The following is a 14,818-nucleotide window of genomic DNA, read 5'->3' on the forward strand; positions in this document are numbered from 1 at the left end:
AATTAGAAATTAAAATTTATGAATTTGAATTTTGAATTTGATAATCTATAAATCTGACATGTAACGCCTATATACAAGGGATTAGACATTAATATTCAAATATTAGTATAAGTATACATAATATGTACAAACTCAACATCTGCCTAGCGTTCTCCCGTTTTCACAGAGTCCGCTGCCTAACCTGAAGATTCGACGGGTCCATTTTTTACAGAAGCCTGTCTTGTCTGGCTGACCTTCCAACCCGCATGGGGAACATAGGTTAGGACACATTCCAAAGCGTATTTCTCAGGTTTCTTCACGATCTGATATCCTTTATAAAGATCCGATTTGTATTGTACTATAAATATTGTAATACGATGCAAGAAGTAGCTGAACCTGGTTAAACAGAAACCATAAATTGTGGACATAATGTTACTTTTTGTTTTCCCTTTAGCTTTTCGGGTCTAGTAGGGGAGGACCTAAGTTCCACAAACGATATGATGATATTTCAATCAATCATATATCTACTCGTATATTTTATTGCACAAAATTAACAACAACATATTTTATAATAACACATGGATATAATACCTACAATTGGGCGGACTTATTGCTCTAAAGCAATAATACCTAAACAATAATATTTCCTGAACTTCAAAACTATCAGCTGTAGGGTCATCATCATCATCACCAGCCCATTAACGTCCCCACTGCTGGGCACGGGCCTTCCCTATGGATGGATAGGGAGATCGGGCCTTAAACCATCATGCGGGCCCAGAAGCTCGGTGGAGCTGTAGGGTACTTCAACAAAAATAAAAGCCACCATTTTCCTCAAAACATTTATTTAATATCCAATATGAATCTTTAAAGGAAACCCGTCTTGGCATACGGCTCCGGTACATCTGACCAGCGGAAGGTATACAAAACAACTCTAGTAGTGCCATGAACGGATTGCAACGTCACGAGGTTGATTAGGAAGCGCTGGTTAGGGCAATCAGGGGCCAATCATATAATTGTAATTGCTTCTGCGGAACTAAGCACTCCATGGCCTGACCTGCCACGCGCATCCGGTTGAACGAGATTCTTCAACGGTAGAATTCAAATTCAAATTCGAAACTAGTGTTCGATTCCAATGACGTACACGTGTACTATGACCCATGAGGTTGGTACGATTGTTTAGTTAATAATCGATCGTTTTGTGTGATGCGCGACTGTTTTTCGATTTTCAAATATGTATTCGGTGTTAGAATCCTTCAAGGTTTTTTATGAGTCTCATTGTCGATTTTCCGCAAATGGCATTAACTAAGTACTTGGCCGATAAAATCCTGCAGAAACATTTTGTGTATAAAGAGTAAATAAAAAATTAACTGGCCCGAGGTCCGTGCACTTTCAGACCTGTAAATGTCGTAAATTTTATACCAAGTGTGAGCGCCATATTTGTCCGGCCAAGTAGATATTGTCATTTGGGGCAAAAGAACATTAAGCCACGCAAAAAAGGAGTTTGATCGATTTTTAATTTGTAAACAACAGACTACAAGTCAGGTAGACTGCGTAATTTAAAAACTCTGACTACTTGATAACCCAGAACACTGTTGGCCAATTCACATCAATTATATTTCGGTATGTTATATCAAATTCCAATTGCAATTAATAAAAACTAACCATTCAACTTAGAATTTTCAGTTACAAAGATAACGAGCAGTAATTTAAGCCTATCTGAAATTTCCCTTGAGTTACCTATTTATAAGTTTGTTAGAATTTTGTAACCGTAAAGCATTATTAATGAATGCAATATAGATATAGTTAATGACCGCTATTATTTACGTACAAGCACTTAGAGAGTAGAACATGCGTTTGATAGTACATAAATATAAATAAACCAGGGCGATCGACGTAACATTGGCACTTGGGCGGGCGGTGAGCCAGTCCACGGTAACCTAGAAGTTTGGGCGGGTAACGCAAGAGAAAAAAGAAGTGAAAATAACTACTTTTTCTTTTCTTGAGTTTGGTGAAGTGAGTGTAGTGTTGAGTGAGATACGATGAGTGCGGAGGACCCAAATGCTTTGGCGTCAGTGGAATTTGAAGTGTTCGGGCAAGTGCAAGGTTTGTGTTCAAGTTAACGTAACTACGTACGTAACTAACGTAACTAACTAATAAATAAATAAAAATAAATAAATAAACAACATATAGGGCAATTTGTAACTATCCTTTATGAAATCCATTTAGATTATCTGTAGACTGTAGATTGATCGAAGTAGAATCGAAGTAAGTATAAGATTTGTATAAAATATAACGTTTATCTAATCAAATCAAAATTAAATCAAATATACTTAATTGCACAGAACTAAATTTCAACAATCTGACATAACACATGAATACAGTACAATTATTAATAATAATACAATTACTAAAATACAATACACTTATTAATTATTTTTATTTATTATTTGTATGTACTGAAAATAACTATTATCTACAAGCTGTTTTCTGTGGGCTATAAAAATGTATCTAAAGTGTAATTAGTTACTAAAGTTAGCAAGGAAATTATTGATGTGAATTCTTATTTGTAGGTATTTTACGGTTTATTTTATTTTTCTTTGTCATTTTAAGACTTATTACTTCGCATGTATTCTGACGACTTCGTGCATTGTCTATTCCACTCTAATTGAAAGCGTGCGGTTAGGTTTTTATATAGGTACCAAACACTTATATTTTTTTTGTATTTTCTTAGCAGAAAATTCATATTCAAGAAAATCTGTTGCATGAGTATATTTTTGATCAGCTGATCGCAGTAATCACAAGTGCTGGTATATTTAGAAGGTGTGCCAATGCATCTGGGTCGGTGTCAATGTACTCTTAGATTAAACAATAAATTCTTTATCATAAAGCCTCTTAACACCCTAGGGCCGAGATTCCTAGACGCAATAGTTGATGGTCTAACAGAACGCTCGGTGAGGTTGGGTAGATATTTTTTATGTTATTATGTTATGTGGGAAGACCATGACGAGCTTACATGGAACAAATTAAAGAGAAGGCAAACGTCGTGTCTTATAAATAAATCAAAGAATTTGTCTTTCATAAGCAATTATGAACAACAAATGCTACTTTGTTTTAACTTTACGCGGTTATTATCATAATTAATCTGGGAAATATGAGACTCCCGATATTTCGACACTGTTGCAAGTGCCATGATCACGGGATGACTGATGAGATTGGAGTGGAGTAGGTAGATCCATAATTTTCCTCTTTCTTTGCCGCTTGTTTATGAATTTGATATCGGAATGTTCAGAACCATCTGAAATTCATCTGATTGAACGAATGCTACACCGATAAGAGCACGGATCTTAAATTAATGATGATAAATACCGATAAAGACACAAAGAAACACAAAAAGGTCGGTGAGGTGTGGGTACTTAGGTATTTCACTTTGCGTTGGATGTACCTCGTGAAAACTTGAATCGGGTTATTCATTATATTATAGTCGTGGCTTATGTATCTTCTCATCCCTCTAAGGGGTGAAAAAAATATCTACCCGAGTAATGTAGTAATGAATCATCATCATCAGCCCATTAACGTCCCAACTGCTGGGGCACGGGCCTTCCCTATGGATGGATAAGATCGGGCCTTAAACCATCACGCGGGCCCAGTGCGGATTGATGGTTATTAACGACTGCTAATGCAGCCGGGACCAACGGCTTAACGTGCCTTCTGAAGCACGGAGGAGCACGAGATGAAAACTTTTTTTTTTGTAGTCACCCATCTTATGACCGGCCTTTGCGAAAGTTGCTTAACTTCAACAATAGCAGACCGAGCGCGTTAACCGCTGCGCCACCGAGCTCCTCCCTGTAGTAATGAATATCAAGCATTATTTATATTTATATATGCCTCTGCCATTACCTTCTATTTTTTAATAATTATGTATGTACCCCGGGCAATGAGAAAGTACGTAATTATCGCGTTTAAACTGAACAACGCCATCTATATAGTTTTTTTTTAACGTAATCTGGATAGCCCCTCATTGACAGGTTACCATTGCGTTCTGCTAGGAATGATAAGCATTGTCGTCATATCACAGATTAGGTATTTGTAGTACATAATAAATCTGACAATAAAAAAATCTAATTTCATGAGGCCGCAATAAACTCTGAATGAAAGTATGCCGAGGGATTATGAAAAGATATATGGAAGCCGTTAATTGTGTTTGACATCGTTCAAGATTTCCATGTTTTTATAGATCATAAGGTAAAAAGTTGTTTTTTAGTTTTTTCTGATGCTTTTTTTCTGATGATTAATTTTATTTAACCAAGGTTGATGTTCCAAATTCAATTCTCGATCGAATCAATTTTGAAATCGCTCGTTTCCATAGTATGCAAATAAAGAATGTTGAATATTCCTAATTGACTCTGAAGTGGGTGTAGGTTACCTTCGCTAGCTCATAGACTGATGTGGGCTGGAGTATGGTTCATATTTCTTTCAATTCATGAGAGGGGACCTAGTGTAGTGAGAGTTGGGTGGTATAAAGGTACTTACACTGTTTTTTGTGATGTTGATTATACAAAAGAAGTGAGAGGACCGATTTACCACCTGGGCCGTCTAATAACCCTCAACTACAATGCCAGTCGTGCGGCCGCTACTGTCGCTCTCGCATCGGACTTTACAGCCATTTTAAAAGCTGCCACAGAAGCGCTGTTTGAATCATCTGATAAAGATGTAGAGGCCTGAGATGATGATGATTATACGAAATTATTAATCTTGGTATTCACATGCTCAACTGTTTGTTTTTCCAGGGATGTCGAAAAATCCGACAGAGGGACTGTGTCCTTTATAAATGATGGATGATTCTTATAAGCGATAGGCTAATCAAGGTTCATTATTTACATCTTTCGACTGTTGTTAGTGGCTGCAAGTTGGCTCTGCCCACCCCATTAGAGATTACAGGCGCGAGTTTATGTATGTATTAATTATTTTGTAACCGGGACCCTGACAGAGGGCAGCAGTAACTGTCAGTACTATTCAGAAGCGGAGGACAGGAGTCCTAGTACGGCCTTGAAATAGACTACTCCGGGCGCCAGCCCACTCGCGTCAGACGGATTACTGCGGGGCGGAACGCAAGAGGGAAACCACTGTGTTCCCTAAAAAAGTAGCATGGAGAATGCTACGCCGACAAGAGCGTGGCTCTTAAATTATGTACGTGACAAAGATGTGGCATTTATCGGCGAACTCGTGTCATAAAAAAATAATTTTCCACATCGTGAAAAATATATTATCTATTTTCTCAGTATTTTAGAGCTACGCAAAATCTTGAATAAATAAATCTAGGTATGTGAAGTATGTAAACAGGTAGGCACGAGTAACTGCCGACTATAATAAAGATACTCACTGTCAATTTTATGAACACAGTTTCCATGCGGCAAGGATTGATAGCGGTTAAGATGAAATTACGGTTCCTAAAATCCGTAGGTAACGTAATTTTATAACATTAATAACATAACATAGCGTCACGTTTGGGCTCAGCAGAAATGTATTGTGTAGTCTCCTCGCCAGCCGTAAAAGGGGCGAGCCTATTGCCATTAACCGGGTACAAATCTTAGAAGCCACGTTGTATTAATATCTATGATCCAAATATGAATCCATGATAGTTTTTGTAATCTACGTTCTTAACCCTTTGACGGGTGGAGACCCTGGGTCATTGATGGTTCATTATATATATAGTATGATACCTTAGAATCGGAACGTCCTTAGACGTTCTGTCCTTGAAAGTGGTAATGTAACCGTAACCATTTGTATACTTTAACGATTGCAAAAAGGAATTATCCGGTAAAAGATACTTTTTTGACTGTAGAGTATTGTATGTACAGTTGTACTGTATTTTGAATTACTATGCGTGTAACCATAATTTGTCATTAAAAGTGGGTTTTAAGAAATAAAGAAAGATATGTTTATTATGCGAAGACGCCACATTGACAATACGAAACAACATAACGCAGAATAAATTATTAAAATACGATGTTCTTTTCTAATTATGAACTTGTGCTTCTCATTGTGTATTAGTAACTGTGGTCCTGTGGTACATAGGTACACCGCACCGGTTGAACCCAGTACCGGACTTACCAATGAGTTTTTCACTAACTTGCCTCGAACATTATACTAATCATAATCAAAATTTATTGCGTTCTACATAGTAGAAGGTTGGCAACATAACATCACGCGGGTCTAACAGAAAGCTCGGTGAGATGTGGGTACTTAGTTCATCTTGCATTTCTTCTCCTCAGCCATAACACCTTGCGAAATGATGTAAATTCAAAATGTTACATTGACCTTCAACAAGTTTATCCATGATAATTACGTTGAATAAATGATTCTGATTCTGATTCTTGCGATGTACTTCTGACTACCCCAATGGGGGTGTAGTCATAAACTTACATTATTATGTTACAGTTTCAGTAATTTGGTATATTTATTAGTTCCCAGGCGATTATTCATTAGCCTTATAATTATATTATTTTAAATAATACATACACATAAACATAAACAACCTATATACGTCCCACTGCTGGGCACAGGCCTCCCCTCAATCAACCGGTGTATGGAGCTTACTTCACCACGCTGCTCCAATGCGGGTTGGTGGAGGTGTTTTTACGGCTAATAGCCGGGACCAACGGCTTAACGTGCCCTCCGAAGCACGGAATCATCTTACTTTTCGGACAATCAGGTGATTCAAACCTGAAAAGTCCTTACCAAACAAAGGACAGTCTCACAAAGTGATTTCGACCATGTCCTCATCGGGAATCGAACCCGGATCTCCAGATCGACAATCGGTCAGATTTTAAATAATACCAGTAGTTTACTTACTAACTTTATTTTACAGTTGCTCGTTCATAAATAGGTTAGATGACAAGGGACTTCTTGATAATTAATATTTTTCTTATGTGATGTCCAGGTTGTTACTTCACGAAGTACTGCAAAGAGCTGGCTGAGCAGCTGGGCGTGACCGGGTGGGTGAAGAATTCTAAGAAGGGGACCATCGTCGGCAAGATGCAGGGGAACAAGCCGGAGCTGGATCACATGTTAGCATAATGCGCACTGGGGGGCTAAAATGGCCACATCGAAGCAATTCATCTAACAAAGCAATATTGCAATTTGACATTTGCGCATATAAAAGTAAGTGCGCAATGCAAACAAGTAGTGTCAAATAGCAATATTGCTTTCTTAGATGAATTGCTTCGATGTGGCCATTTTAACCCCCCTGGTCTGCAAAACTAAGTATCACACATGTAAAATTATAATAACTTTTTAAATACACAAAAGACAAACTTTCGAAATCAAAAAGAATCGAAAAAGAATTTAATTTTGTATATAAAGTACGAAAAAGGTATAAGTTATCTAGAAAACGTTTTTTATTTTAAATCTCTGACTTGTATAATTAGTTTAGAAAAAAAGGAAATTTTAAAAGTGTATATTAGTTTTACAGGCCAGTGTACACCATTACTCCAAACGCGGGTGAATTATGAAAAAAATGCCTGAACTCATTATTTCGGTGGCACATTTTTCGTATGTTTTTCTAGAGTGTAAACTAAACTTATGAATAATTATTAAATGTATTAATAAATTATTATTATCAATCAAAAAAACCTACCCTTATGCGCAATAAGCTAGTTTCCAACTAGTTATATCTGTTACTTTTTACTATACTTACGTCAAAACATGAAATGTTTATGGAATTTATATGAAAACGCACACTTATGTCATAGGATAACGTGATAAAATGTCGGCTTTACTATTACGTTTTTCTTTATTTAAATTCATTAAATAAGTTAAATAGTAAAAAGAAAAGTTTTCCTCATTTTTATTTTAAATATGTCTTTATTAAACGATAATTTCATAATTTATCTTTGACCTAGGATGCTACCCTGGCGCTTTTCCGTTAAAATGATAATAGCGCCATAGAAACTAAGTTTGTAAGCATTTTTAATGATTCACCTGCCCACACTTTACATCACTACATAGTATAAAACAAAGTCGCTTTTTCTGTCCCTATATCCAAAACTACGCAACGGATTTTGATGCGGTTTTTTTTATTAGATAGAGTGATTCAAGAGGAAGGTTTATATGTATAATAACATCCATAAAATAGTGGAGAAATACTATAATTTTTGACGTTTTTAATGTGATGTCGTAAATAATTTATTTTTTTCCTCAGCATTGCACCCGAGCGAAGCCGGGGCGGGTCGCTAGTTTAAAACAAAGTTCATTATCATTGGTATTATAATTTGCACTAAAAGAGCTATGAAGTTATTTATGTAACACTTAGCTGGTTTGTTATTTTATTTGTTTATTAAATTGTTCATCGCATTTTTGGACAAGTTCCAAATAGCCGTCAAGATTAAGCATCATTGAGATTCAATTAGTCACCTGTTAACATATCGATGTCATAAAACAATGTAATGAGATGAGTTAGTGCCAAAGTTGTAGCTCCACATAATTTGCTAGATAAGGGCCAAAGAAATATGGTATTTGGCTTCAACCCAGCTCGTATAAGTATTAAAGATGTTTTATTATTGATAATTAAGTATGAAGCTTTATATCTGCGTGAAGATACCCACCTAACAGTATCAATGGTTTGAGCGGGCTCACGATCCGCACGTCTCGGGTTCAAATCCCGGTGGGAACATATCACAAAAATCACTTTGTGGTCCCTAGTTTGGTTGGGACATTACAGGTTGATCACCTGATTGTCCGCCGTGCTTCGGAAGGCACGTTAAGCTGTTGTTCCCGGTTACTACTTACTGATGTAAGTAAGTAGTCGTTACATGAGCCATCAGGGGTCATTGGCGGCTCAATAGTAACCCTGATACCAGGTTTGATGGGATTAGTAATCCACCTCACAACCCACACGATAGAAGAAGAACACCTACCTAACTCAATTGGAGTGGAGTAGGTAGATCCATAATAAAAAAAAGAACATGGACAGATATGTCTGCCCGTAGAAAAGAAAAAAAGAGAAAATTATGTATCTACCTACTCCACTCCAATCTCATCAGTCATCCCGTGATCATGGCATTTGCAACAGTGTCGAAATATCGGGAGTCTCATATCCCCATTTAAACGCGGTAGGAACCCGTTATTATGTGTTTTAATTATGGTAATAACCGCGTAAACTTAAAACAGTTCCAGAATGTTTTAAAGAAAGGTCAGGTGAAGAGTACTCTATTAAATGAAGTGAAGTCTTTCAATAAGAAAAAGTGGTGTGTCAGGAAAGTTGAATTCCGTGATCTCTGCCTACCCAAATAGGCTAAATATAACCGCGTAAACTTAAAACAATGTACCTCAGAGCACTCCAGTTAGGATATAGTCGTGGGCTTTATATTCTTATGTTATGTATTCTCATTTCCTGGTTCCAGGATTGACTGGCTGAAGACGACAGGGTCTCCAGGATGTAAGATAGAGAAGTGCGAGCTGACCAACTGGATGTATCTCGCCAGGCTCGACTACCACGATTTCAGCATACGATTCTGAAGGGCTCTACTGTCTTGGGTCATTGGAGGATGTACACAGAATATCAACCTTTATTGACATTGGACTGCACCAAAAAAAATCCACAATAATAAAACTTCGACACTCATATAAGTACGTTCTCTTACACAATTAAACGACATTAATTACTTAATATAGAAAAACATAGAATACTTATAAAGTATAGAATAAAACATAGAATACATAAGTGCGTAAACTAGCTAGCTTAATTAACATAAATATCCAGGAGAGAGGCATCATAGGCTGTAATACAAGTATTTATATACTTAGTCAGCTATGGTACCTACCTATTTATACCTGTGTCCAAGACTAAGCTATTTTAAGGAAAAAATTGTACCTACTTTTTTGGCAATAAATTATTATTATTATTATTATTATAGGATGACGCAGCAGTTGAAAAAAGGCCAGGGTTCATTGAAAAAAGCCAATTTAAACATCCTATATACATCCCACTGCTGGCAAGCCTCCTCTCAATCAACCGGAGAGGGCATGCAGCTTACTCCACGCAGCTCCAATGCGGGTTGATGGAACAGCATATAGGCACATTTAGCTGATTAATTATGTGCCTAGGTACAAAAGAATGATAATTGATTTTCATTGCGGGTGGAAGCTGGTGTGATGTTGAAAATATGAAAAAAAAAATGCTTGTATACGTCCCACTGCTGGGCACATGCCTCCCCTCAATCAACCGGAGGGGACAAGAGGCGCCTACTCAAATAAACAGTTTAAAAAAAATATGTGGGATATAGAAATAACACAGGATATATTAAATATCTTTACTCGTTATATTTTAACAAAATCCTCTCACCCGACCGACATTGCACCATTGACTCGCCTTTCTTACTTTTTAAAACTGCCTAACATTTCATTCATTAACCATCCTCCTTTCATACCATAAACAATCAAATTCCTATTCATTATCCTTCCATAGTATTCTCACTTTCCTACATACATATACTTAATATTCAAAATAATCTCGTCAATTATCGCCACGCTTTCAAATCAAATCAAATATACTTTATTGCACAGAACTACATTTAAACAATCAGACATTAACACATGAATACAGCCACCAAGCTTACGAAAATCATCAAAATTACACATTACATACGGTCTTCTAAAGTACAGTCCGTATTCAAATAATTTGATTATATTAATAAATTATATAAATACACACCAATGTATAATTAGTAGATTAACTAATGACCCATTTTATCTATCAGGACAGGGAAAATTGGTCAAGCAAATAAAGGTTATGGAAATCTTTGCCGATATCGGTTCCTAAGTATTTTGTATACGTCCTCCTTAAACAATTAAATAATTAATTTAGCAAAGATAATAAAGCTTAACATCTGCTTTTTATGTTGATTTTTATACTTACTGCTTAATTTTTATTTTACGCTTGTAATAAATTTTCTTACGATCAGTATTTCTCTCTCTTTATTTAAGAGCTGCGCTCTTGATGGAGTAATTGCCATTTCTCTCTTCTTCCCGCCAAATCCTTCACCTCCTAATACGACACGACCTGTGCACCTTTTCTTTTATTTGTTTCATAAATGTTCTCCTAGGTTTACCCCTTTCTCTCTTTACTTCAATTTTTCCTTCTATGATGTTTGTTATAAATGAATCGTGTCGTGTCAGGTGGCCATCAATATTTAAGTAAGAAGTTTTTTTGAATGCCCACTGTCAATTGTAGATAGTCTAGTCTTCTGGAGTCTGGAGTCAACAGTAAGATGATCCGTGCTTCAGAACGCCCGTTAAGCAGTTGGTCCCGGATACTACTTACTGATGTAAGTAGTAGTTACGTGAGCCATGTCAGGGTCCTTTGGCGGATCAATAATAACCCTGCTACCAGGGTTGGTAAGGTTGGTATTCCACTTTACAACCCACATGATAGAAGAAGTATTTTATTAGAATGAGGCCGAATGGTGTCGAGAGTAAACCAATTTGTTTTATAAAAAAGTTGAGTAGGTATATTAACAGTCTCCGTGGTCTTGTGGTTAGAGCGTTAGGCTCGCGATCTTGAGGTCCGGGTTTGATTCCCGAAATCACATTGTCGAAATCACCTTGTGAGACTGTCCTTTGTTTGGTAAGGACTTTTCAGGCTTGAATCACCTGATTGTCCGAAAAAGTAAGATGATTCCGTGCTTCGGCAGGCACGTTAAGCCGTTGGTCCCAGCTATTAGCCGTAAAAACACCTCCACCAACCCGTATTGGAGCAGCGTGTGCGATGGTCCGTACCCCCTCCGGTTGATTGAGGGGAGGCTTGTGCCCAGCAGTGGGACGTATGTAGGCTGTTGGCTCTTTATGTACGTATGTTATGTAGGTATATTAAAAACGGTACGTGACGTCTGGCCATCTCTGTCCTGTCTACCCTCAGAGTAGAGCTACACTTGAGTGTCTACTCCATTAATACATTACTTACTCCACAATGAACATATCGGGTATTTAAGTAACAAATAGTGTATTTGACAGGGTCAAAAATTAATTATAAAATGCTAATCTAGAAATAGAAGCCAGTCTAAGATGATCAAATATCAATCTCATTTTACTTTTCGACTTATTTTCGAATTCTAATTATGAATTAAGTAATAATGAGTACGGCGTTTGACTTTTATTGATGACGTCACAGGACAGTATTTTCATACAAACTCTACTTCAAGAAAACTTTCGTAAAAAGTATCTCATTTGGGCTTTTTGGCGGGAAACGGGAACGGGACAGTTGCTTTCTTCATTGAATAATCTAAATAATTAATACGAAGTGGTGTTTTGTGGTTAATGATCGCATTAAGTTAGTCGGAAGACATTCGCGAGTGTTATTATATCGGAGTATTCAATAAACAAAGTGTATCTGCCTATTTTCGCTTCGTGCCAGGAAGCCGCTTCATAACTCGAAAGTTTATGCAGACTTTTGAGTTAATTCGTTCGGGGTTCGGAGTAGGAATCTACTCCGAGGGTGGGGGCTTAGGTTTCATCATCATCACCTTTCATCATTTCATTAATCATCAAGAAAAAAAAATACGTAAGACATGGCTGTATGGGCAAACCAAAAAAAAGGTATCTCATTTGATTAGGTTGTCAAGTAGCCTATTCTCCCCACCGGATGGTTCGGATTGGTATTGTCTGGTAAGTACCGACTCATTATTTCTGGAAAGTACCGATAACGCCAGACGTAAATATCAACATAATATTGTCAATATAACCGATGCGGTAGGTACTCAACATAATAACTAACTGTATTTCTGTTTGAATAACAAATGAGTCGGATCGGAAATTTACACCAAAACATATCGTAGAAAATTTTCCTAAGCGTGAAAGAACGATATAGGCTTTTTTTTCGACGCAGCTTGTTGAATATTTTCCGCAAATGGTATTAATGACTTGGCCGGACAAATGGGCAGCGCTGAGGGCTCCTATCCGATTATTAGGTAGAGTCGGTAGATAAGTAGTAGATGCTAACTTACACATTATTTATTGCCATATGGCGGCCAATCAACTCACGGCATCAAACACTTCAGAACCCCGATACCGACCCTGCCAGCGTGGTCGACGATTTCCCTCATTCAGCGCTTATCGCTATAGACCCACAAGGGTCGAATAAATCTTTCAAATATAAGTAATCCTCTCACACAACAATGGTCCGAGCCGAGGTTCACACCCAACTGGGCACCCTCAGGCCTGTTGTCTTAAATTTTGTACCGGGTGAGAACTTTTAGCGCTCCCCTTTGTCCGGGCAAGTAGTTAATAACATTTGCGGCAAATAGTTATTCAATAAGTCACGTCAAAAAAGCATTATTTATTCTATGTTTTTTTGTGTTATAAAATCCATACAGGATTGTAGCCAAGTGAATGAGGTGTCTAACCTACAACTTTTTTAAATATAGAAAAATATAGAAAGTGACAACCTTTTGCTAAAAATGAATAAAAAATATATTTTATGACAATAAAAAAATATATGAACAGGAAAAGCTTACTTTTTTTCTTACTTTCTTGAAAACCCTGGGAAAAGTACTAGTATGTTATGTATATTGGACATAAGTACATGATAATACAATGTAATTCATGTACTGATATCACCTCGTCTCAATGAAGTCACTCCTTTTATCCTTGTTTCTGTTGATAATGCACTTTATAACGGTGCAATAAGTGAGGGCAAAGACGCATTTAACAAGTTGGCAAGGCTTCTTCAGGGCAATAGCCTTTCGTTTGTGTTTGCCACGTGCTTTTAATGTGGAAGTACGTTTTTATTTTGTCAGATTCATAAAATATAAGATTATAATTAATTAAATTTATCTTTTAAGGCAATAGACTCGGCCCTTTGTGTTTAAGTATTTAAAAAAATTTAAAATGCTCTTTTTAATCCTCTTAAAATATTTTATTGTATCGAAAAAGATTTATATACTTAATAGAAAAAAAAAACATTATATTTCTTCATTAATTTCAAACTTCGTGCTAAAACGGTTAGTCACGTGACATTTTGCCCAGTGTCGTCATATTTCAATAAACAATAACTGTCAAACAGTACAATTTGAAACCTGATAGTTTTTGTTTATTTTGTGATATGTGAGTTATGTGACGTCACACGAAGCTCAATCATGGCCGCTGGTGTTTCGGGTCTTCTAATACACAGATAAAAAAATCGCATTCTTATTTTCTAAAAATAAAATATTCTTCTTAAAAATAAAACCCTCCGTTTTAAAAATGATCTGATTTTATTGTTAGTTAGTTAGTGGGCTCTGTTCACCGCATTTAGAGTCTAAGAGATGGCCCATTATGGTATTTTATTGTTACAATTGCCAAGTAGCCAATTGGTGTATTTAGTTATTGCCTTCGAAGATACAAGCGTAATGCTATGCTATAATTTATATTTTCAAACTAGCGGCTTTAAGTTTAATTATAAGTATATTTTCTGAAATTCTTCCGGATATAAATGTTTAGGAGATAGCCGTGGTGGAACGCCAATATGTTCTTAGAGTTTGCTTACCACGAAATTCGACCATTCTATACGTACATACATTCTTACATAGCGGTCAAACCCCTATTTTTGCTTCGTCGTAGTCGGGTAAAAAACAATCTTACTTTTCTTTTTGATTTGTCATGTCATAAGCGTGTATTTCTACACTAAAGCTAATTCCATAGAAATGTATTGTTTTACGTTTCGTAAAAAGTTTCCCATTAGTCTAGGTTCTTGTATATTCAAGCCATAAAATGATTATCTATACGCTTATTGCCATATAGCAACTTCCTCCAAGCATTCTTTTGTAAATCACCTTTTTATAGCTATTCGACCAATGAACTTAGCATT

At 36.6% G+C, this 14,818-nt stretch overlaps 1 protein-coding gene across 1 annotated transcript; it reads left to right on the top strand.

Moving 5' to 3' along the window:
- The first annotated feature begins 1,900 nt into the window (after positions 1-1,900).
- LOC126368518 (acylphosphatase-2) lies at positions 1,901-9,862 on the top strand. Its single transcript, XM_050012545.1, has 3 exons — positions 1,901-2,082; positions 6,920-7,046; positions 9,381-9,862. Exons 1-3 carry the CDS (start codon positions 2,019-2,021, stop codon positions 9,493-9,495), a joined length of 306 nt encoding a protein of 101 aa, XP_049868502.1. The 5' UTR covers positions 1,901-2,018; the 3' UTR covers positions 9,496-9,862.
- The last annotated feature ends 4,956 nt before the right edge of the window (positions 9,863-14,818 follow it).

Source organism: Pectinophora gossypiella, chromosome 7, assembly GCF_024362695.1.
Source record: "Pectinophora gossypiella chromosome 7, ilPecGoss1.1, whole genome shotgun sequence".
NCBI lineage: Eukaryota > Metazoa > Arthropoda > Insecta > Lepidoptera > Gelechiidae > Pectinophora > Pectinophora gossypiella.